The 21,910-nt window shown below is 40.1% G+C and overlaps 1 protein-coding gene across 3 annotated transcripts in view; it reads left to right on the top strand.

Moving 5' to 3' along the window:
- RNF2 (ring finger protein 2) overlaps positions 1-21,910 on the top strand; it is a 57,244-nt gene that overhangs the window by 25,758 nt on the left and 9,576 nt on the right. For 2 of the 3 annotated variants that reach the window (XM_032137269.2, XM_032137271.2), the window contains exons 2-4: positions 15,681-15,769; positions 20,167-20,327; positions 21,653-21,868. In XM_032137269.2, coding sequence (XP_031993160.1) covers positions 15,683-15,769; positions 20,167-20,327; positions 21,653-21,868 — 464 coding nt within the window. In that variant the 5' untranslated portion in view covers positions 15,681-15,682. Of the gene's footprint in view, positions 1-2,435; positions 2,554-15,680; positions 15,770-20,166; positions 20,328-21,652; positions 21,869-21,910 lie in introns of all 3 variants that reach the window. The other variant, XM_032137270.2, reaches the window with a different exon arrangement.

Here is a 21,910-nt window from a genome sequence, read left to right as displayed (position 1 = left end):
GAATGGGAACCTCAATTAGTATTATCCTCAATTTTTTTCACATGAACCTTACTCTTTGCTACATCTAAGTTCTGTAGACTGCAGTATTTTCTTTTTTTTTTTGAGACCGAGTCTTGCTCTGTCGCCCAGGCTGGAGTGCAGTGGCAGGATCTCGGCTCACTGCAAGCTCCGCCTCCTGGGTTCACACCATTCTCCTGCTTCAGCCTCCCGAGTAGCTGGGACTACAGGCGCCCGCCACCTTGCCAGCTAATTTTTTTATTTTTGGTAGAGACCGGGTTTCACTGTGTTAGCCAGGATGGTCTTGATCTCCTGACCTCATGATCCACCCGCCTCAGCCTCCCAAAGTGCTTGGGATTACAGGCGTGAGCCACTGCGCCCGGCCAGACTGCAGTATTTTCATTCCCTCAACTAACTTAAGGATTGTATCTTAGGAGTGGGATAGAAATGGTGTTTTAGGGAACCTCTGCATAAGTATACTTTGTTTGCCAACTAATACAAAGTGAGTATTTGTGTGGAAATAATGTTATGATTACTGGCAGGTAGGTCCTTAGACTAGTCTTCAGAATATTAACCTGTAATGTAATTGAATTAGTATACAAATACAGATTTTCCAATAGTTCAAACACATTACTTAATTTTTTTTTTTTTGAGATAGTCTCACTCTGTCACCAGGCTGGAGTGCAGTGGGCTGGAGTGCAATAGCGCGATCTTGGCCCACTGCAACCTCTGCCTCCCGGGTTCAAGTGATTCTCCTGCCTCACCCTCTCAAGTAGCTGGGACTACAAGTGTGCACCACCACGCCCAGCTAATTTTTTTATTTTTAGTAGAGAGCGTTTCACCATGTTGGTCAGGATGATCTGGATCTCTTGACCTCATGATCCGCCTGCCTCAGCCTCTCAAAGTGCTAAGATTACAGGCATGAGCCACCGTGCCTGGCCAGGTGGTTTTAATGGAAAAATGTAGAATGAAAATTTTAGTTTCTAGTTGGGGATTTAAAATTTTAGTTTCCAGTAGACATACGATTTCTGGAGCAGGGACAGAGTAATTATTACAGCAATAACTGCACCAGTTCTCCTCTGCCCTGGTTCTTTCCCAGGACAATGTGATGAGAGCAGGATATTCGTTTGATATGTGAGGAACCAGAAAATATTAATCTGGAAACTTGTATATATGTTGTTCAACCCCTGCTCCTGAGAGAGGGAGATAGACCTTTGCTTCCTAATATAAATCTTAATCCTTAGAGCAGAAGGTGGAGGAGGAACCTAGGTTTTTAATCTTTGGAATATAAATCAATGTTTGGGGTGAGGAGGGAAATCAGACTAGTTTCAGCATTTACAGCCCCTGGAATGTCTCCATAGTCTGAGGTTTCATCTTCCTTGAAATGTAAACACATAGCACCAGAGAGGTGAGTCTCTTACTATTGTTATATTTAAATTTCCAGTTTTGTCCTTTGAAGGATAGACTTCTTTGCTAAGAAATTACCTGACCATGCAGAAATGTAGAAAATATTTTCTCTTCATATAGAAAATAAACTAACTGTTAAATTTTTCTTTTCTCTTACCCTTTCCCATGTTTTGGCTTGGGTTTTTTTTTTGTGCCAAAGTTCTTTATTTGAAGGAATGGTACAAATGAAAGAATTTAAGTGGGTATTTTGGTACGACTTACAGAACAGGATAACCAAACATGCATGCCTTGCCCTGGTTACCGGGGAAGTCACCCCCATTGGCTATGGGGAAGTGAGCCTAAGGATTCGCTCATCATTGTTAACCAAAAAGTGACTTAAGGCAGGTCTCTGTCATTAGAGGTTTATTTAACCAAAGTTGAGGATGTACCCTGGAAAAAAAAACAAGTCACAGGAGCATCTGTGACCTGTGCTGTTTCCAAAGGGGGTTGGGGGAACTTGATTATTTAAAGGAGAAGGAGCAAGCAGGAGGAATAAAGGAGGGAGAGTAGGCAGTGAGGCACATGGTTACATTCTCATGAGGCTCTGGTTAGCTTCAGTAAATCTATATTTTACGTATGAAAAGAGGGAGTAGAGGAAAAAGTCAATTACGCATTCGTCTCAGGGTAGGCCAAGGGATGATTTCTGGTTTTTATTCTTCTACCTGTGAAGATAAGCTGGTAATTGACATTGTTAAGGTGAGCTTCAACAGAACTCAGTTTCCGGGCTAGTTTATAGGGAAGATATGTATCCTGAAAGATTTAGATTAAGATGAGGGAAGCCATCTTGGGAGATTTGTGGCCCTCTATTGTTGTGGGAACGTGGCTTATGGATGAGGCTACGTATGTCTTGGTTGTGAAATTACAGCTATCTGTTTGGGAACAAAGGGGAAGCAGTATTGCCTTACTTAGTTCCTAAGCTTAACTTTCCCTTTGGCATTGTGATTTAGAGTCCCGAGATTCTATTTTCTTTTCACATCATTACTGTCTTCCAGGATGTACTTGTCAAAAGAGTTACTCTGCCATGCTAGATTCAGACCCACCTCCCTGCCAGTCTTGGACAAGTTGAACATGGTCACCCAGTTCTTTGATAGATTTCACCTGCTCATTCAGGTAATGCATCTCAATGAAGTCACACGGTGTGTGTGGTTTTGTCAATGGCCAGTTCATGCATTTTCAGTAGTGACTGATTCATGCTTTTTTCCAAGTATAATGCATGCTCCATTGTCTTCAGCCTGCCCTCCCATTCATTATGGTCTGGTTTCTTGATATCCTGAAGGAATATTAGGCCTCTCTGTTGGTTGTGCAGCTCTGTCACTTTCTCATTATATTTTCTCTCCTCATGACATTGGTGAAGAAATGTCATGGCAAAGCCATATCATTGTGGACAAAGTAGTAAGACATGAATAGGTAGATATGGAGACAAAGCTCGAGATTAATCTGGCAGTTGATGGTCCTGGTGGTAGGGGTTGCTCTCATCATGGGAGGCGGCTAAGAGGTAGCACTGAAGTGGTGGCAAGAGCCTTGGGACTGCTAGAGGGTGCTGTGAGGAGGTAGCAGGGGGCTGACTCTGAGCTGCTGGCTAGGGTGGGGGTTCCAAGCACAGTTGAAGCAGTAAACCAAGGTGACTGTGAAGAATATTTGGACTCCCATGTTGAGGGGTTTTTGGGTTTTTTTTTAGGCATGAAAATGTGAAATGTTAAGGTTGCCTAATTTGAACTCCTCTTTTTATTTATTCATCACCATTGATGAGTTCTTAAGCAAATATTTATTGAATGACTACTATATGCCAGGTACAGTGCAAGGTATTGGGGATATTGTGGTAAATAAGAGATAACTGCTCTTAAAAATCTTAGAGGCTATAAAAGTGCTATGGTTAAGAAAAGAGAGAACATGAGATAAAGAATTACAAGGTTAGAATTCCTTTAGAATGCATGAGGGAGCTAGCTATGGGAAAATCTTGGGGGGAAGAAATCATTCCTTTCCAAGCAGAAGGACAAGCTAGTGAAAGCACTCTAAAATGAGAATGATCTTTGCAAGACTGATGAAGAGAAAGATGGCAGGTGTGGCTAAAACATACTGCACAGCTCGTGCCTGTAATCCCAGCACTTTGGGAGGCTGAGGCGGGCGGATCGTGAGGTCAGGAGATCGAGACCATCCTGGCTAACACAGTGAAACCCCATCTCTACTAAAAATACAAAAAATCAGGCGGGCATAGTGGCACGCGCCTGTAGTCCCAGCTACTTGGGAGTCTGAGGCAGGAGAATCGCTTGAACCCATGAGACGGAAGTTGAAGTGAGCCGAGATTGTGCCACTGCACTCCAGCCTGAGCGACAGAGTGAGACTCTGTCTCAGAAAAACAAACAGAAAAACATAGTGAACAGAACTCAGAATGACATGTATTTAGGTTGTTTAGATTTCTTTTTTAATTGCTTACATAGGATGAAATTACACATTTTGCTCTACAACTTGCTTTTTTTTGACTTAATGTGTGTTGTGTACATATATTGAGTTCTGTGTCAGTGTTTATAGCTATGTAGTATTCTGTACTATGGACATTTCCTAATTAGCCATTTTTCTATTGACATAAGACTTTTATGGGTTTTTTGCTACTACAAATAATGCTGTGATGACCATCCTTATACATATGCTTATTCTATCCCTGTATGAGAATTTTTGCTAGGTAAATTTCTTTTTATTTTTAATTTTTAAAAATTTTTTTGCTGGGTAAATTTATTGAGAGTTATTACAATGTCAAAACTTAGGAGCCATTTGACAGATACAGGCTGCTTTGAGAGGTGAGGATTCAGCTAAGACAGTAGAGTGAGTGTTATTTTTTTATTCAGCCAAAGAGCAGAGATACTTAGCAATTTTTAGAGAGTATTCCGGTCTGTTCTTTTAGTGTATTCTGTTTCATTGGCATCTGTTTTTTAGATACTGTCTTTTGATTTACAGCAGTTAATTTTATGAGTTTTTTAAAAGGATACATAAATGTGATTGTTTTATAGTTTAAGGTACCTGTGTATGTTAAAATGCATATTATACTGTGGTTCTAAGGGCTGATGTGTCTACTGTTACTTATAAGGAATGCAGGTAAGATAATTACATCAGCCAGTATATTTTTATTGTATGTCGATCAAAGATAATAAAAGGGAAATGCATCTACTTCTGTAATCTGTTTCTTCTCACAACATTTCTGACACTAAATATGTGGTTTTTTGCTACACTAACAATTCTCCAACTCTTCAGTCACCAACTGGGTGTCCAACAATTGATTCAGTTCAGTGGTTACGCTACTCAGAGTGAGTGCCAGACCCCACACATTAAGGGATCAGTCCCACAAGAGACTGCCTCCACTTCAGATGCCATTAAGCCCATGTCTCATGTACTTCTGACCAGTTGGCTATAAGTTGGGGATTTCCACAGTCCCCTTCTCAGGTTTGATAATTTGCTAGAATGGCTCACAGAACTCAGAAAAGCATTTTACTTAATTTATCAGTTTATTATAAAGGACATTATAAAAGATACAGCATATTAAGAGGTAGAGAGAGTGAGGTCCATTGGGGTTCCAACCATAGGAGCTCCTGTCCTATGGAGTTAGAGTGTATCACCCTTCTGGCACCCTGACCTTCCACGAATTCCATCATTTAAGAATTTAATGGAGATTCCATTACATGGACATGACTGGTTAAATCATTGGCCATTGGTAATTAGCTGGATCTCCAAACTCTTTTCCCTCCTTAGTGGTAGGGGTAGGATGGGACTGTAGGGGTAGGATGGGACTGAATGTTCTGACCCTCTAATCTTGTGGTTGGTTCTCCTGGAAACCAGCCCCTGTCCTAAATCTATCTAGGGGCCCACCTAGAGTAACCATATTAGCATAAACTCAGGTATGGTTGAAAGGGGCTTACTATGAATAAGAAAAGTGGCTCGTCTCACCCTTATGACTCAGGGATTCCAAAGGTTTTAGATGATTTGTGCCAGGAACCAAAGACTAAGACCAAATACAAGAAAAAAAAAAGACCAGATACAGTCTGCCTTCCTGTATCAGTGGTTTCAACCAACTACAGATTGAAAATATTAGGGAAAAAAAATGGTATGGTTGCATTTGAACATGTACAGATTTTTTTTCTCGTGTCATTATTCTCTAAACAATACCATATAACAATTATTTACATAGCGTTTACATTGTATTGAGTATTGTAAGTAATCTATAGATGATTTAAAGTACACAGGAGGGTATGTGTAAGTTATATGCAAATGCTGTATCTTTTTATATAAGGGACTTGAGTATCCATTGATTTTGGTATCAGGGGTGGGGGCGGTCAGAGGGTGTCCTGGAACCAATCCCCCTTGGATACTGAGGGACGACTATATATATTCCTTAGTGTGTGTGTGTGTGTGTGTGTGTGTGTGTGTATTATTTATTTATTTTTGAGATGGAGCCTTGCTTTGTTGCCCAGGCTGGAGTGAGTGGCGTGATCTGAGCTCACTGCAACCTCCACCTTCTGGGTTCAAGCCATTCTCCTGCCCTAGCCTCCCTAGTAGCTGGATTACAGGCACCCATCACCACGCCTGGCTAATTTTTTTATTTTTAGTAGAGACAGGTTTTCGCCGTGTTGGCCAGGCTGGTTTCGAACTCCTGACCTCAGGTGATCCGCCCACCTCGGCCTCCTAAAGTGCTGGGATTACAGACATGAGCCACTGTATTGTGTATTTCTTACAGCATGTCCATAGAGATTCTGTAATGGCCCCATATAGCTTGGTTCAACCATTTTCCATTTCAAGAAATACATTCCTTATGCTAAATCCTGTAATTATGCCTTAACTGCCAAATTGTTCTGTTCCCCAGAACTTTGCCAATGGTTTGACAATTCCTGTTTCTGCACACGCTTTTAAACACTAGTGTTCTCGCATTGCTGTGTAACTCCCTGAGACCGGATAATTTATAGAGAAAAGAGGTTTAATTGGCTCAAGGTTCTGCAAGGCTGTACAGGAAGCATGGCTGGGGAGGCCTCAGGAAACTTACATTCATGGTGGAAGGTGAAGGGTGAGCAGGCAGGTCCTACATGTCTGGAGCAGGAGGAAGAGAGAGCAAGGGGAGATACTAGACACTTTTAAACAATCAGCTCTTGTGAGAACTCATTATCACGAGAACAGCAAGGGGTCCACTCCCATGATCCAGTCACCTCCCACCAGGCCCCTCCTCCAACACTGGGGATCATAATTCGACAGGAGATTTGGGCGAGGCCACAAATCTTAAACCATATCAATTAAATATTAGTCATCTTAATCTTTGTGAATATCACAGACAAAAAATAGAGCCTATATAGAATGCATTGTTTTGATTTGCAGTTTACTGATTATTAGTGAAGTTTTGCACAATTTTAATTTTATTGGTTATGTATTCTGTTAATTACTCGTCATTTTGCTTATATTGAGTTGTCTTTTAAATTGATTTGATGTAGTACTCAGTATATATTATCGTTATTGGCCTTTGTTAATTTACATGTGTTGCACATTTTTTCTTCCTAGCTATTGCTTATCTTTTAAATTTGCTCGTGGTGTCTTTAGTTGATTTTGTATGCAGGATTTAAAATTTTGTGAGGTGAAATATGAACCTTTCAGTCTTCTGGGTATTGTATCTTGCTTTTAGGCTGCCCTTCTTTTCTTCTAGATCTTTTATGGGTTTTTTTTTTTTTGAGACAGAGTCTCATTCTGTTGCCCAGGCTGCAGTGCAGTGGCGCGATCTTGGCTGACTGCAACTTCCGTCTCCTGGCTTCAAGTGATTCTCCCGCCTCAGACTCCCAAGTAGCTGGGACTACAGGCACATGCCACCATGCCTGGCTGATTTTTTTTATTTTTAGTAGAGACGGGATTTCACCGTGTTAGCCAGGATGTTCTCGATCTCCTGACCTTGTGATCCACCTGCCTTGGCCTCCCAAAGTGCTGGGATTACAGGGGTGAGCCACTGCACCCGGCCTTATTTTATGTTTTTTTTTTTATGTTAATCCTTCCAGAATTTTAAAATTCATTTATTTGTTTAGGTATCTGATTTATTTGAAAAGAGTTTAAATTTTTTTATGTCATCCCTCTGATTTTAAAATACCCTAAATTCACGTATCTGTTTTTGAGCCCTTTGTTTTGTTATATTGATCTGTTTTTCTTTTTCTTGAGATCATAGTGTTGCTTTCTGTGAAGCTTTAATGTTTGTTTTAAGGTAAACTCTCTCCTGTTTTTCTTTAAAAATACTCTGGGCGTTTTTTTGCATCCTCCAGGTAAACCTTAGAATCATTTTGTCTGCTGGTATTTTGATTGGGGTTGCATTGCATTGGATTTATATACATATGTGTACATTAATCCGGTTCAGATCCTCTTTAATGTACTTCAGTTAAGTTGTAGAGTTTTGTCTTTTCAATATTTTGTGAAATTATTTTAAGGATTTTATAAACTTTTGTTGCTATCGTGAATGGGATCTTTTAACAAATTTATTTCTGAACGGTAATTCCTAGTTTATAGGAAAACTATAGTCTTTTTGGCATTTTTAATCTTCATTCCACCATGTTACTGCTTTTTATTAGTTCTAATAGTTTTGCATTTGATTTTATAGTTAGCTATCATTATTTGCGCTGATACTTTGATCACTTCCTTTTCCCATGTTCCTCTCCCCATCCTCCTCCCCCTTCCCTCCTACTTCTCTCCCTCCCTCTCTTTTTCCTACCATAGCATGAGGTAGGACTTTCAGCAGAGTGTTGGGTAGTCTCATTTTGCTCCTGACTTTTTTTAACAAGAATGTGTCAAAAGTTTTAACATTGATTGTTTTGGGACTTCCGGTAGATTTTCATGAGGTTAAGAATGTTTCTATTTATTTGTAACTTATTAAGACTTTTATTAGAAATAGTTTATTTATTGGTAAAGAGTTGAAGATAACGTTCTCTAACTTAGTTTTTTAAATCTCATATCCGTACATATGTGTGGTTTTTTAATTGTTAGGAATTAACTTTTTTTTTTTTTTTTGGCTAGAAATTTAGCTATATTATTAGCTGTACTTGACAACTAAATTGTACTTTCATGAGCAAATCTGTTCTGTTTTGTTCTTTTTTGGGGGGCTGTTGTCATTTGATTTCAGCTTTATTGTGATTATTTTCCCCTTTTACTTTGTTTAGGTTCATTTTCCAATTTCTAATGCCTGATTCACTGTTGTTTTTTTTTTCAGTCACTATTGTTTTATTATTTTAAAATTACAGGTTATAAATATTTCTAAGGGACATTTCTCTCACTGCATATACCATACATTGTGATAAGGTAGTATTTTCGTTTTATTCATTTATAAAGGACAAGTAAGGGGCCGGGTGCAGTGACTCACGCCTGTAATCCCAGCATTTTGGGAGGCCAAGACTGGCGGATCACCTGAGGTCTGAGGTTTGAGACTAGCCCGGCCAACATGGGTGAAACCTTGTTTCTACTAAAAATACAGAAATTAGCCAGGTGTAGTGGCGTGTGCCTGTAGTCCCAGCTGCTTGGGAGGCTGAGGCTGGAGAATCACTTGAACCTGGGAGGCAGAGGTTGCAGTGAGCCGAAATTTTGTCACTGCATCCCAGCCTGGGCGACAGAGGGAGACTCCGTCATAAATCAGTCAGTCATGTAGTTTCAAGTTTGATTTCCTCTTTAACCCATTCTAACATGTCTTTTGCCCCCAGATTAATCTTACTTGATTCTTATGAAGATTACCATCTTGGCTTCTCTTTAGCTCTGTAACCTCTTCTTGTGAATGTTCCCCTTTATTTACTAGCCACACTGACCTGCTTTCTTTCCTTCTTTAATATGTCTATTTTGAAAGTTATTCCTTGGTTTCCCTATCTTGCATGGCTCCTCTTCTCCCCCTTGATTGAAGATCCCTGGTTTAAGTCATAAAATATCAGCATTAGTAAGCAGTAATTCTTTCTGAGTGATGTACTTACTGATCTTTCATATGAATATGAAGGTGGCCCGGCGCAGTGGCTCATGCCTGTAATCCCAGCACTTTGGGAGGTCAAGGCAGGTGGATCACCTGAGGTCAGGAGTTTGAGACCAGCCTAGCCAACATGGTGAAACCTCGTCTCTACTAAAATACAAAAATTTGCCAGGCATGGTGGTGTGCGCCTGTAATCCCAGCTACTTGGGAGGCTGAGGCAGGAGAATCGCTTGAACCCGAGAGGCGGAGGTTGCAGTCCCTAAAAGATCATTCTGAATATCTTATTGATATTTTCCCTTTGATTATTGAAGCTGCCAGCTTTCACAGTCTACTATGACTAGATCTTTTCTTTTTTTTTTTTCGGATTTATTTTGTTTCTGCCTATGCAGCTAAAGTTATCTCATTCAGACTAATGCTTACTTTTCATTTATACATTGTCTCCACAAATTTGAGCACCTACTTTGTATAGAAGCATTTCTGGTGTTTCAGATATATTTTTTATTCAGAAGTATAATTAATGAGCTGTAACTGGAAATTGAGCCTGTGAAACAACATTTTTGGGAGGCTATTGTTCTAGACTAGCCTCTTGCACTGGACCCCACCAGACCAGAACAAACCAGAATGGAGTCACTTATGCTAAGTGCCACATAATCAAACTTGGAAATAGGCCAGTTTTCTAGAAAATAGGCGATTATAGTCAGCCTGAGTCTTCGTAATAAGGAAGTCATCTCTGTTTTAACCTTTTAAAGCAAAGCATCTTTGAAACAACCAGTCTGCTTTTTGTTCTGTTTCTGCTTTCTTCAGCCTTTTTCTACTTTTAAAGCCAACCTTCTCTCCTCTCATTGGAACAGTCATTTTATTTTATAAAATGAGATGTTGTCCAATTCCAGGAGCCCAAATAAAAGCCAATTGTGGGCTGGGCGTGGTGGCTTACGCCTGTAATCCCAGCACTTTGGGAGGCTGAGGTGGGTGGATCATCTGAGGTCAGGAGTTTGAGACCAGCCTGGCCAACATGGCAAACCCCGTCTCTACTAAAAGTACAAAAATTAGCCAGGTGTGATGCCGGGCGCCTTGTAGTCCCAGCTACTCAGGAGGTTGAGGCAGGAGAATTGCTTGAATGCGGGAGGTAGAGGTTGCAGTGAGCTGAGATCGCGCCACTGCACTCTAGCCTGGGTAACAAGAGCGAGACTGTCTCAAAAAAAAAAAGCCAATTGTATGTTTAAACTTGTTATAATTTTGTCTTTTGATAGGCCCCCAGTAGACCTAGATCTTGTTCTGTTGTGTTGACAAGGATCTTTAGGCTGTTGGGATCTAGGGAGCACATTCTTGTCACTGGAAAAAATCCTTAAGATCATTTTGTGTGGCACCTCACTTCGTATCTTCTTTGCTGGCTTCCACTCTACTCTTCAGCTTTTCAGACTGTATCTTGGCCATCTATTCTTGTTCTTTTCCTCTTTGTCTACTCTGTGTATATGTTAGTATATATACATAGGTGACTCTCAGATATTGTTCATTGAAATCACTTTTCATTGAGATCTGAAAAACAGTAGCTAAATGTATTTCACATTCTTGGCTTGGGCAAGGGGGAACCACAGGCAGAAATGTAGCTTCTCACTAAACAGAAGAGAAAAGATTAAATACGATTTTGGGGCAGGATGAATTTAGATTAAATTTAAATGAAAGTGTATATTGATCTAAAGCAAAGAGACACTAATTCTCAAGAGTATATCTGTTCAGTGACATGTTCATAAGAATTGAGATAATAATTTTGGCAGTCTGCAAGACTTTGCCCCTATTTTTGGTCTCAGGATCACCTGCTGTACTATCTGGTAAGGTAGCATCCATGTGGTGGTATTTAAGACTGTAGATACCAGAGAACATATTATTGTAATGCAGACTTAACAGAAAGATAAGGAAGACTAGAAAATTCTGCAAATTCATGAAGATTGTAGTTTTTCCAAATGGTACCAGGAAATTCTGGAAGTGCAACTAACTTGTCAGTCACTCGTAAGTCTTATTTGCCACAGGAATACAGATATCTAAATCAGATATAATTTGGTTATGTGCAAGATAACTAGTATCTCTAGAAATATAATACTTCAGCAGAATGTTTTATTTGATAGTTCCTATTAATTTTCCAGGGTAGCGTTCAGTAGGCAGAAGGAATGTTCTGCTTATAATTAGTCCTAGGGTAACAGTTACAGGTTGGGACATGGGTTAGCATTTGGAATTCTTAGAAATCCCTCCAATGGATTTTTAGAAATTCCTCCTGAGTAGTTTTGGTTCTCTGAAAGATCTATTCTGTTGTAGTAGGATATATGTTAGAAATAATGGCACACGTGTTAGTTTGGTACAAAAGTAATTGCGGTATTGGACCGTGAATTTTAAATAATCAAAACTAGGCTCAAACACATCTCTATTAATCAAAATAGGAACCATTACAATCAACACATTTTTGCCAATGAGAAATAAGTTTATTTATTCCTATAGTGTAAAAATCCATGCTTTGGGATTCGATGAACTCTTGGAAAGTATTTTCTGCATCCTGCTAGTTGTGGAAGTGTCTTCCCTGCAAAGTTGTCGAGATGCTTGAAGAAGTGGTAGTTGGTTGGCGAGAGGTCCGATGACTATGGTGGATGAGGCAAAACTGTAGCCTACTTCCATCAATTTTTTTTTTTTTTTTGAGGTGGAGTTTCGCTCTTGTTGCCCAGGCTGGAGTGCAGTGGTGCAGTCTTGGCTCACTGCAACCTTTGCCTCCTGGGTTCAAGTGATTATCCTGCCTCAGCCTCCTGAGTAGCTAGGATTACAGGCGTGTGCCACCATGCCTGACTAATTTTTGTATTTTTAGTAGAGATGGGGGGGGGGGTTTCCCCATGTTGGCCAGGATGGTCTCGAACTCCTGACCTCAGGTGATCACCCGCCTCAGACTCCCGAAGTGCTGAGATTACAGGTATGAACCACCATGCCCAGCCTCCTTCAACTTTTGAAGCGTTGGTTGTGTGACGTGCATTTGAGCATTATTGTGGATAAGAATTGGGCCCTTTTTGTTGATCAGTGCCAGCCACGGGCATTGCCGTTTTTGGTGCATCTCGATTTGCTGAGCATATTTCTCAGACGTAATGATTTTGCCAGGATTCAGAAAGCTGTAGTGGATCAGAAGCAGACCACCAAACATTGACCACGACTTTTTTTTGGTGCATGTTTGCCGTTGGGAAGTGCTTTGGAGCTTTGGAAGTGCTTCAGTCCAACCACTGAGCGGGTCATCACTAGTTACCAAATAAAATCCACTTTCGTTGCAAGTTACAATCCAATGGTTCGTCGTTGTTGCGTAGAATAAGAGAAGACAACACTTAAAAATGGCGATATTTTTAATTTTCACTCAGCTCATGAGACACCCACTTATCGAGCTTTTTCACCTTTCCAGTTTGCTTAAAATGCTACAACCATAGAATGGTAGACATTGAGTTCTTTGGTAACTTCTAGTGTAGTTGTAAGAGGATCAGCTTCTGTGATTGTCCTCATTTGGTCATCGTCAACTTCCGATGGCTGGTCACTATGCTCCGCGTCTTCAAGGTTCTTGTCTCCTTTGCAGAACTTCCTCTTTTTTTTTGAAGACAGTCTCGCTCTGTTACCCAGGCTGGAATGCAGTGGCATGATCTCGGCTCACTGCAACCTCCGCCTCCCAAGTTCAGGCAATCCTCCTGCCTCAGCCCCCCAGTAGCTGGGATTACAGGCACATGCCACCATACCTGGCTAATTTTTTTTTTATTTTTTATTTTTAGTAGAGACAGGGTTTTGCCATGTTGGCCAGGTTGGTCTTGAACTCCTGACCTCAGGTAATCCACCCTCCTTGGCCTCCCAAAGTGCTGGGGTTACAGGCGTGAGCCACCGCACCCAGCCTGCAGAACTTCTTTCTTGGACCACCACTGCCCTGTGCGTTCGTTATCAGTTCCTGGGTGGAATGCATTGTCGATGTTGCGAGTTGTCTCCACTGCTTTACGAACCATTTTGAACTCGAATAAGAAAATCACTCAAATTTGTTTTTTGTCTAACAACATTTCCATAGTCTAAAATAAACATAAGCAGCAAGTAATGAGTCATTAGCAAAAAAACATAAAGTGAGAAATGCCCATTAAAATGATATATAACATAACCACGTTGAAGAATGTATTCCAGTATCAAATGGTGAATTCCAACAATGCAAAAACCACAATTAATTTGCACTAACCTAATATCTACAAAGAAGCTGGCCATCTATATTTATACATGGTTTACCTCAAATTCAACAACTAGAGTCATCTTCAAAGCAGCATCATTGGATAGGCCTCTGGCCATTGTTTTTTCCCCCTGCTTCTTTGTTTGCTAATATGGAACAAAGCCTCTTATTTTTCTGCTTGCTTTATCTACTAATATCTTATGAGTAGATCTTTAATTCTTAGAAGATAAAATATCTTTTGATTTTTTAAAAATTATTTTGATAGCTAGATTTATTTGAAGGATTGTATGTTTGTTTTAGTTTGTATTTTGTCAGTTTTCTCAGGTTCTTTGAATGTTTTTAGCTACATGTTGGAAATTATCCAAATTTGCAATTTTCCATTTTAATTTTATTTTATAAGTCCTGTATTTTATGTTTTAGCCTATGAACAAGAAGACAGGCTTGGTTTTTATTATATTAATTTTGGGTCTGTTCCACAGTATAAAGTCTTGATGGCAATTTCTCATATCTCTCCCCTCCACTCTTCGCTTTCTCTCTCCTTCCCTCTCCCTTCCCGCTCAGGGTCTCTCCTGTAGCCTTGAACTCCTGGGCTCAAGCAGTCCTCCTGCCTCAGACCTTTGAGTAGCTGGGACTACAGGCCAACCCTATTTTTCTTACTCTAGTCACTATTATTAGGCATATTTTTGTTTTTTGGAGACACGAGCTCAGTCTGTTGCCCAGGCTGGAGTGCAGTGGTGTGATCTCAGCTCACTACAACCTCAGCCTCCTGAGTAGCTGGGACTCCAGGTGTGTGCCACCACTCCTGGCTGACATTTTGTATTTTTTGTAGAGAGGGGATTTTGCTGTGTTGCCCAGGCTGGTCTCAAACTCTGGGACTGAAGTGATCTACCTGTCTCGGCCTCCCAAAGGGCTGGGATTACAGGTGTGAGCCACTGTGCCTGGCCTTTTTTTTTTTTTTTAAGTCTTTTCCTTAAAAAAAAAAAAAAAAATTAGGGGCGGGGTCTCACTCTGTTGCCCAGGCTGGAGTGCAGTGGCACAGTCGTACCTCACTGAAACCTTAAACTCCTGGACTCAAGCAATCTTCCAGCCTTAGCCTCCCAAGTACCTAGAACTACAGGCACACACAATCACACCCACCTAATTTTTAATTTTTTTTTGTGGAGATGGCTTCTTGCTGTGTTGCCCAGGCTGGTCTTGAACTCCTGGCCTCAGGCAGTCCTGTGAGCCACCATAGCCACCCAGTCTTTAAGTCTTCTTCTAGCTATCTGTTGGCTTTAACTGTTAGCTCAGCCTTAAACCATGCCTTAATTCAGTTTCTGTCGACTTACCACTCAAAGCAGCATTGTAGCAATTTTAAATGAGTATTAGGTCATTGGTTGTTTTAGGGGAGAAGACCTTAGGAAAGGATAGTTCATTTAGGATTTTGGGGGAGGGAATAGACAATCTTCTATACATTCAATAGTAATTAAGCACTTTTGATATGTTAAGTACTTCCTGTATGCCAGCTCTTGGGCATTTGGAAGTCAGTAGTAGGCTTTTACTATCAAGTAGTTCATATTTATAAGTGTAAAGATTTTGAGTTTTTCTTTTTAATTTTTGAGAACCAGTGAATAATTTGTTTTTATTATTCTCAAGATTAACAATTCCTAAAAATCAGTTTTGAGATTTACTTCCTATCTTAATCCATTTAGCCTGCTATAAAAAAATACTTTAGGCTGGGTAATTTATAAGCACTAGAAATGTATTACAGTTCTGGAGACTGGGAATTCCAAGATCATGGCACCAGCAGATGCAGTGTCTGGTGAGGGCCTATTCCTTAGAGCTGCTTCTCTGTGTCCGAACATGCTGGAAGGGCCAAAAGTTTCCATCAAGCCTCTTTTATAAAGGCATTAATTTAATTCATGAAGGTAGAGCCCTCATAACCTGATCACCTCCCAAAGTCCCCACCTCTTAATATTACTGCATTGAGATTAGATTTCAGCGTAGGAATTTTGGTGGGACACATACATTCAGACCATAGCACTTCCCTTCCAAATACTAAAATTGTTTTTCTCTCTTCTTTATTTCCAGCAATGTCTCAGGCTGTGCAGACAAATGGAACTCAACCATTAAGCAAAACATGGGAACTCAGTTTATATGAGTTACAACGAACACCTCAGGTAACGACTAAGATGACTGCCAAAGGGCATATGAGACATGTAAACTGGGATACATTTTTAGAACCTGAAAACTTAAATAAAACATACAGTAATAATAAATTTATATTCAAGCATTCCTGACTTCTGTATGTTGGCTAACACTTTATTCATTGATAGAACAAATAATCTGAATACTCTGTACAAGCTTTTGTGGTAGGTACTGGGTGAACAGTGTTGAATAAAACAGATACAGCACCAACCATGGACTTTACAGACATTGAAAAAGTACATATCTATAAAATTCACATGTGAGAAGTTGTAGAAAGTTGGGCAAGTCCTCCTTGCTGTAATAAGTACTGATGAGGCACCAAGGAAGACTGTTTTGAGATGATGGCAAAGACTAGGGGAGGAGCAGGTTTGAAGGCAATAAACATGCTTAACACTGGTTTAATTTTGAGATTCCTATACAACAGGCAGGCAGAGGTGCCACCTATAGATGATTTTTATATTAGTCTGAACTAAATACAAAATTTTAGGGATTGACAGTACATTTTAAGCAATAGGAATGGATAAACTCATCCAGAGAGATGAGCAGAGGACCTATAACTTCATCCAGAGCTGTTTCAACATTTAGAAATTAGGTAATGGACAAGGAGCCAATGAAGGAGACTGAGAGGAACATTCAGAGAAAAGGAAGGAAAAACAGGAGATTGAGAGAGAAGGGGGATTTAAAAGCTAAAGGAAGCCTTACCAACATGGAGAAACCCCGTCTCGACTAAAAATACAAAATTAGCCAGGCGTGGTGGCATGCATCTATAGTTGCAGCTACTTGGGAGGCTGAGGCAGGAGAATCGCTTGAACCTGGGAGGCGGAGGTTGCAGTGAGCCGAGATTGCGCCATTTTACTCCAGCCTGGACGACAAGAGCGAAACTCCGTCTCAAAAAAAAAAAAAGCTAAAGGAAGTATTTCAAGAAGGATGTAAAGTGTTTAACACTAGTGACAGGCTGAATAAGATGAAGGTTAGACAAGTGTAAGTTAGATTTAACAATACAGTTGGCCCTCCACATACATGGGGTTCTGCATCTGTGGATTCAAGCAACCACAACTGAAAAAATTCAGGAAAAAAAATTTTCACAAAATTTGAATTTTCCATGTCCTAATAAGTACTATGTTGAATCTGTGCAAATGAGGTGCTGTATGGGCATTGTATTAAGTATTAAAGTAATTTAGAAATGATTTAAAGCAGCAGTCCCCAGGGACCAGTTTCATGGATGATAGTGTTTCCATGGATCCGGGGTGGGGGATGGTTTCAGGATGAAACTGCACCACCTCAGATCATCAGGCATTGGATTCCAATAAGGAGCATGCAGTCTAGATCCCTTGCATGTGCAGTTCTCAATAGGGTTCGGACTCTTACGAGACTCTAATGCCACCACTGATCTGACAGGAGGCGGAGCTTAGGCAGTAATGCTTACTTGCCTGCTGCTCACCTCCTGCTGTGTGGTCTGGTTCCTAACAGGCCAGTACCTGTCCATGGCCTGAGGTTTGGGACCCCTGATTTAAAGTACGTGGGAGAATATGCCTAAGTTATATGCAAACATCATGCCAGTTTTTATAAGGGACTTGAGCATCCAAGGATTTTGATATCTGTGGAAGTTCCTGGAGCCAGTTCCCCATGGATACCAAGGTTCGACTGTATATACTTGGTGACCTTGACAAGAGCAGGTTCACCTGAGTAGATTGTACAAGGTTGAGGGTTGATTGGAATAATGGTGCATTCTCATCATTGGTTCACATGATGAATCAAGGATATGATAATTATATATATATATGGCCCAGTAAGGGGAGGGTAGAAGTGACAAAAGATGAATAGGCAATTCTTCAGAGAAATTCAACTATGCAGGGGAGCAGAGAAATGGAGCAAAAACGAGAGACCAATGTGAAATTGAGTTTTCAATTGTGTTTATAAGATGGAGATAGAGGCCAGGCATGGTGGCTCAGACCTGTAATCCCAGCACTTTGGAAGGCCGAGGCCGGTGGATCACCTGAGGTCAGGAGTTTGCAGCCAGCCTGGCCAACATGGTGAAACCCTGTCTCTACTAAAAATACAAAAGATTAGCCAGGCCTGGTGGTGCACACCTGTAATCCCAGCTACTTGGGAGGCTGAAGCAGGAGAATTGCTTGAACCCGGGAGGTAGAGTTTGCAGTGAGCCAAGATCACGCCATTGCTCTCCAGCCTGGGCAACAAGAGTGAAACTCCGTCTCAAAAAGAAAAAAAAAAAAAGATAGAGATAGAGTGCCCATCTTCCCTTTCCCCTTGCACAGCTCTAGGATGCATCATTCATGTTTTACTATGCTGCAGCCCAAGCTGAGATTCTAATCTCTCAGGCTGATTCAATGGAGAAGGAGAGATTACTGAAGCCTGAGAGCAAATAGAATAATCAAAAAAAGGATGTCTTTGAGAGGGTACAAAGGAATATACCTTTGATAGGACAAGGTATAGTTTCTCCTTGTAACAAGAGAGATTGATGATGTATAGATTTGATTTGGTAGAGAGGAAATGAAAGAACTCTCTTTTAATGAAATACCTCAATAAATTGAGGTAAGATAGTTTATTGAAGGTGCAGATGGAAAAAGGTCAGCAGATAGAAGAAAAGGTGTAAAATAGTATATAGAAAGGAAAAGCAAGTTTGTTAGATTAACCAGTTGCTGAGCAGTGCTGAACATCCATATGAGGCTGGTGAATTTTTTTTTTTTTTTTTTTTTTTTGAGACAGAGTCTTGGTCTGCACCTAGGCTGGAGTGCAGTGGCGTGATCTCGGCTCACTGCAACCTCTACCTTCCAGATTCAAATGATTCTCCTGCCTCAGCCTCCCAAGTAGCTGGGATTACAGTCATGTGCCACCATGCCCGGCTAATTTTTGTATTTTTAGTAGAGACAGGGTTTCACCATGTTGGTCAGGCTGGTCTCGAACTTCTGACCTTGTGATCCACCCACCTCGGCCTCCCAAAGTGCTGGAATTACAGGTGTGAGCCATCATGCCTGGCCGAGGCTGGTGAAATTTTTAGTTATACCAAGGTGGTTTTCCCTTTTTCTTTTCCCCTATAGTGCTACACATCTGCACAGGTACAGCCCTGGAGGAGAACATAGATGGTTGAATTTATCCAGGGTTGGGATTTTGTTAGGCATGTTCTAAAGAGGCAGAGGAGAACAGACTTGATTACTCTCTGGGTCATCAATATACTCTGAGAGATAGTTTCCTAAATCAAGTTTGTCTAAGTGTTAAACTAAGGGAAAAATGAAAATTTTTTATTTCATATTTTTACATATTCATATTTATATAGAGAGGCTGAAACCTAACAAGCATATTTTATTAATACTAGAGCCCTTTATGAACAATAGCTATAGTTTCTATATTTTTCTTTGTGGAGTAATCCATCTTTGACCATATAAAGAAAGCACAAGTATGATGGACTGCCAGTGGAAACAGGAAGCACAGGAGCATATTGAAAGCCACTTATTTATACCTGCATCTTGCTTTACAATTCTCACCATACTAGAACTCTCCTCAATCCATAGGAGTTGATATTGGTGGCATTAGAGATGAGTAGTCTATGTTCTCACTGCCAGCTTGTGGAGAGGGTAGTGAACCAGATAGGATTCACTAATCACTGCAGCAGGGGAGATATGTCCTGAAATTTTACATTGGAACTCCAGATGCATTTTGGAGAGAAACATTTTTAGGCATGACAGTTAGATATAGCAATACATTTTATACTTTGGATATATTCTGGTTTAAATCAGCTTCTGGGTTAGCGTGAGAAACTGACTACTTTGTATAAAATTGCTCTGTGGAAAAGAATTTTCGGGGTTCAAAAGTATTTTAAAATGAAATCCTATTAAGCTGTTTATAAACGAGAATACTTTTATTGGAATCTTATTTTAATGGGCAGCATGAAACATAATTTATTGTGAAAATGGTGTAACTTTTGAAGGTGGACGTTTGCTGAGGGTTCATTTAGCGCTAACTTTCTCATTTTGCGGTAAGAAGACAATGTTAAATAATTATTTAGACTCAGCTAGTTAATTTGACTAGATCTAACCTAAGGTATATGATTCCAAATTCAATTTTTTTTTTATTATACCAGGCTAATTTCCCACTAGTAAGTTTTTAAATACATTAATATGTTATCTTTAGCATTAAAGTAAGAGCATTTTTATAATATAGTGGTGGTGAGGCGGAGGGGAGCTGTAGGCGATTATAGTCAAAACAAAATTAGCTGTGAGTTGACAATGGCAGTGGCTGGGTGATGGGTACGTATATGTTTGTTTTTACCATTTCCAGTACTTTTATATGTTTGAGCTTGTCCATAATAAAAAATTAAGTAGCTTTTAATTTTAAAGTGACTCTTTTACAGGAGGCAATAACAGATGGCTTAGAAATTGTGGTTTCACCTCGAAGTCTACACAGTGAATTAATGTGCCCAATTTGTCTGGATATGTTGAAGAACACCATGACTACAAAGGAGTGTTTACATCGTTTTTGTGCAGACTGCATCATCACAGCCCTTAGAAGTGGGTATGTTGAAAAGAGTTGTTATACTAGGTACTTAATTGTACCATGAAAGTGCTTTCCAGGGTTTGAGAAATACATTTTCTTTTTTTTTTTTTTTTTTTTTTGAGACAGAGTTTCGTTCTTCTTGCCCAGGCTGGAGTGCAATGGCACGATCTTGGTTCACTGCAACCTCTGCCTCCTGGGTTCAAGCGATTCTCCTGCCTCAGCCTCCAAAGTAGCTGGGATTACAGGCATTGCCACCATGGCCGGCTAATTTTTTTTTTTTTTTTGTATTTTTAGTAGAGCTGGGGTTTCAACATGTTGGTCAGGTTTCAACATACTGAGCTCCTGACCTCAGGTGATCCACCCCCCTCAGTCTCCCAAAGTGCTGGGATTACAGACATGAGTCACTGCACCTGGCTGAGAAATACATTTCCTTTCCTTTCCTTTCTCCTTTTTCTTCTTTCCCCTTTCCCCTTTCCTTTCCTGAGATGGAATCTCGTTCTGTCGCCCAGGCTGGAGTGCAGTGGCATGATCTCGGCTCACTGTGACCTCCACCTCCCAGGTTCAAGCAATTCTCCTGCCTCAGCCTCCTGAGTATCTGGGATTACAGGCGTGTATCACCATGCCTGGCTAATTTTTGTATTTTTAGTAGAGAGGGGCTTTCACCGTATTGGTCAGGCTGGTCTCAAACTCCTGACCTCGTGATCCACCCGCCTCGGCCTCCCAAAGTGCTGAGATTACAGGCGTGAGCCACCATGCCCAGCCAAGAAATACATTTTCTGTAAGTGTTTGATTGAAAACTAGAAATCTTTCTAAAGTCTAAGTTTTAATTGTAGGAAAGTCTTTGTATTGAAATCGCTGATTTTGACACTTCATAGGATGAGTATTTGTTTTGAGGAAATTACAAAGCATAAAATCATGATTTTTCCACTTAAGTATATAAAATAATATCTATATGAAAGTATTATTGAATAAAATAATTTATTACATATATATTAACATGTATATTAGTGGGTATTTTTTCCTTGCAAAGCATGGATTTCGGAAAGGGGAATTTAAATTAGAAAAGAATAGATTTTTATTTCTAAGATGGTTATATATAAATTATCTTGGGAAATACTCAAATTTTTTCTTTTAATGAGTGGTATAGAGGGTTTGAGGTTTCCAAAATCTTGCTTACCCGCTAGTCAGATTTTCAAGGAAATTCAGGATAAACGGTTTACATTTCTGTGACTTATTAAAGGTATTGGAATAAAGGTGAATAACTATCCAGAAGCTGCATATTTTTGTCTTTAGCCCAGAGATACTAGCATTGTTTACATTTGCTTTCCCCTCCTTTTATTTAGCAACAAAGAATGTCCTACCTGTCGGAAAAAACTAGTTTCCAAAAGATCACTAAGGCCAGACCCAAACTTTGATGCACTCATCAGCAAAATTTATCCAAGTCGTGATGAGTATGAAGCTCATCAAGAGAGAGTATTAGCCAGGATCAACAAGCACAATAATCAGCAAGCACTCAGTCACAGCATTGAGGAAGGACTGAAGATACAGGCCATGAACAGGTATATGGGAAAGAGGGTCAGAGAGGGTAGCTATTTTTCTGA

The sequence above is a fragment of the Hylobates moloch genome, unplaced genomic scaffold (assembly GCF_009828535.3).
Source record: "Hylobates moloch isolate HMO894 unplaced genomic scaffold, HMol_V3 SCAFFOLD_18, whole genome shotgun sequence".
Classification (NCBI taxonomy): Eukaryota; Metazoa; Chordata; class Mammalia; order Primates; family Hylobatidae; genus Hylobates; species Hylobates moloch.
The sequence above is the reverse complement of the archived record's forward strand: the minus strand, read 5'-3'. Positions and strand labels throughout refer to the sequence as shown.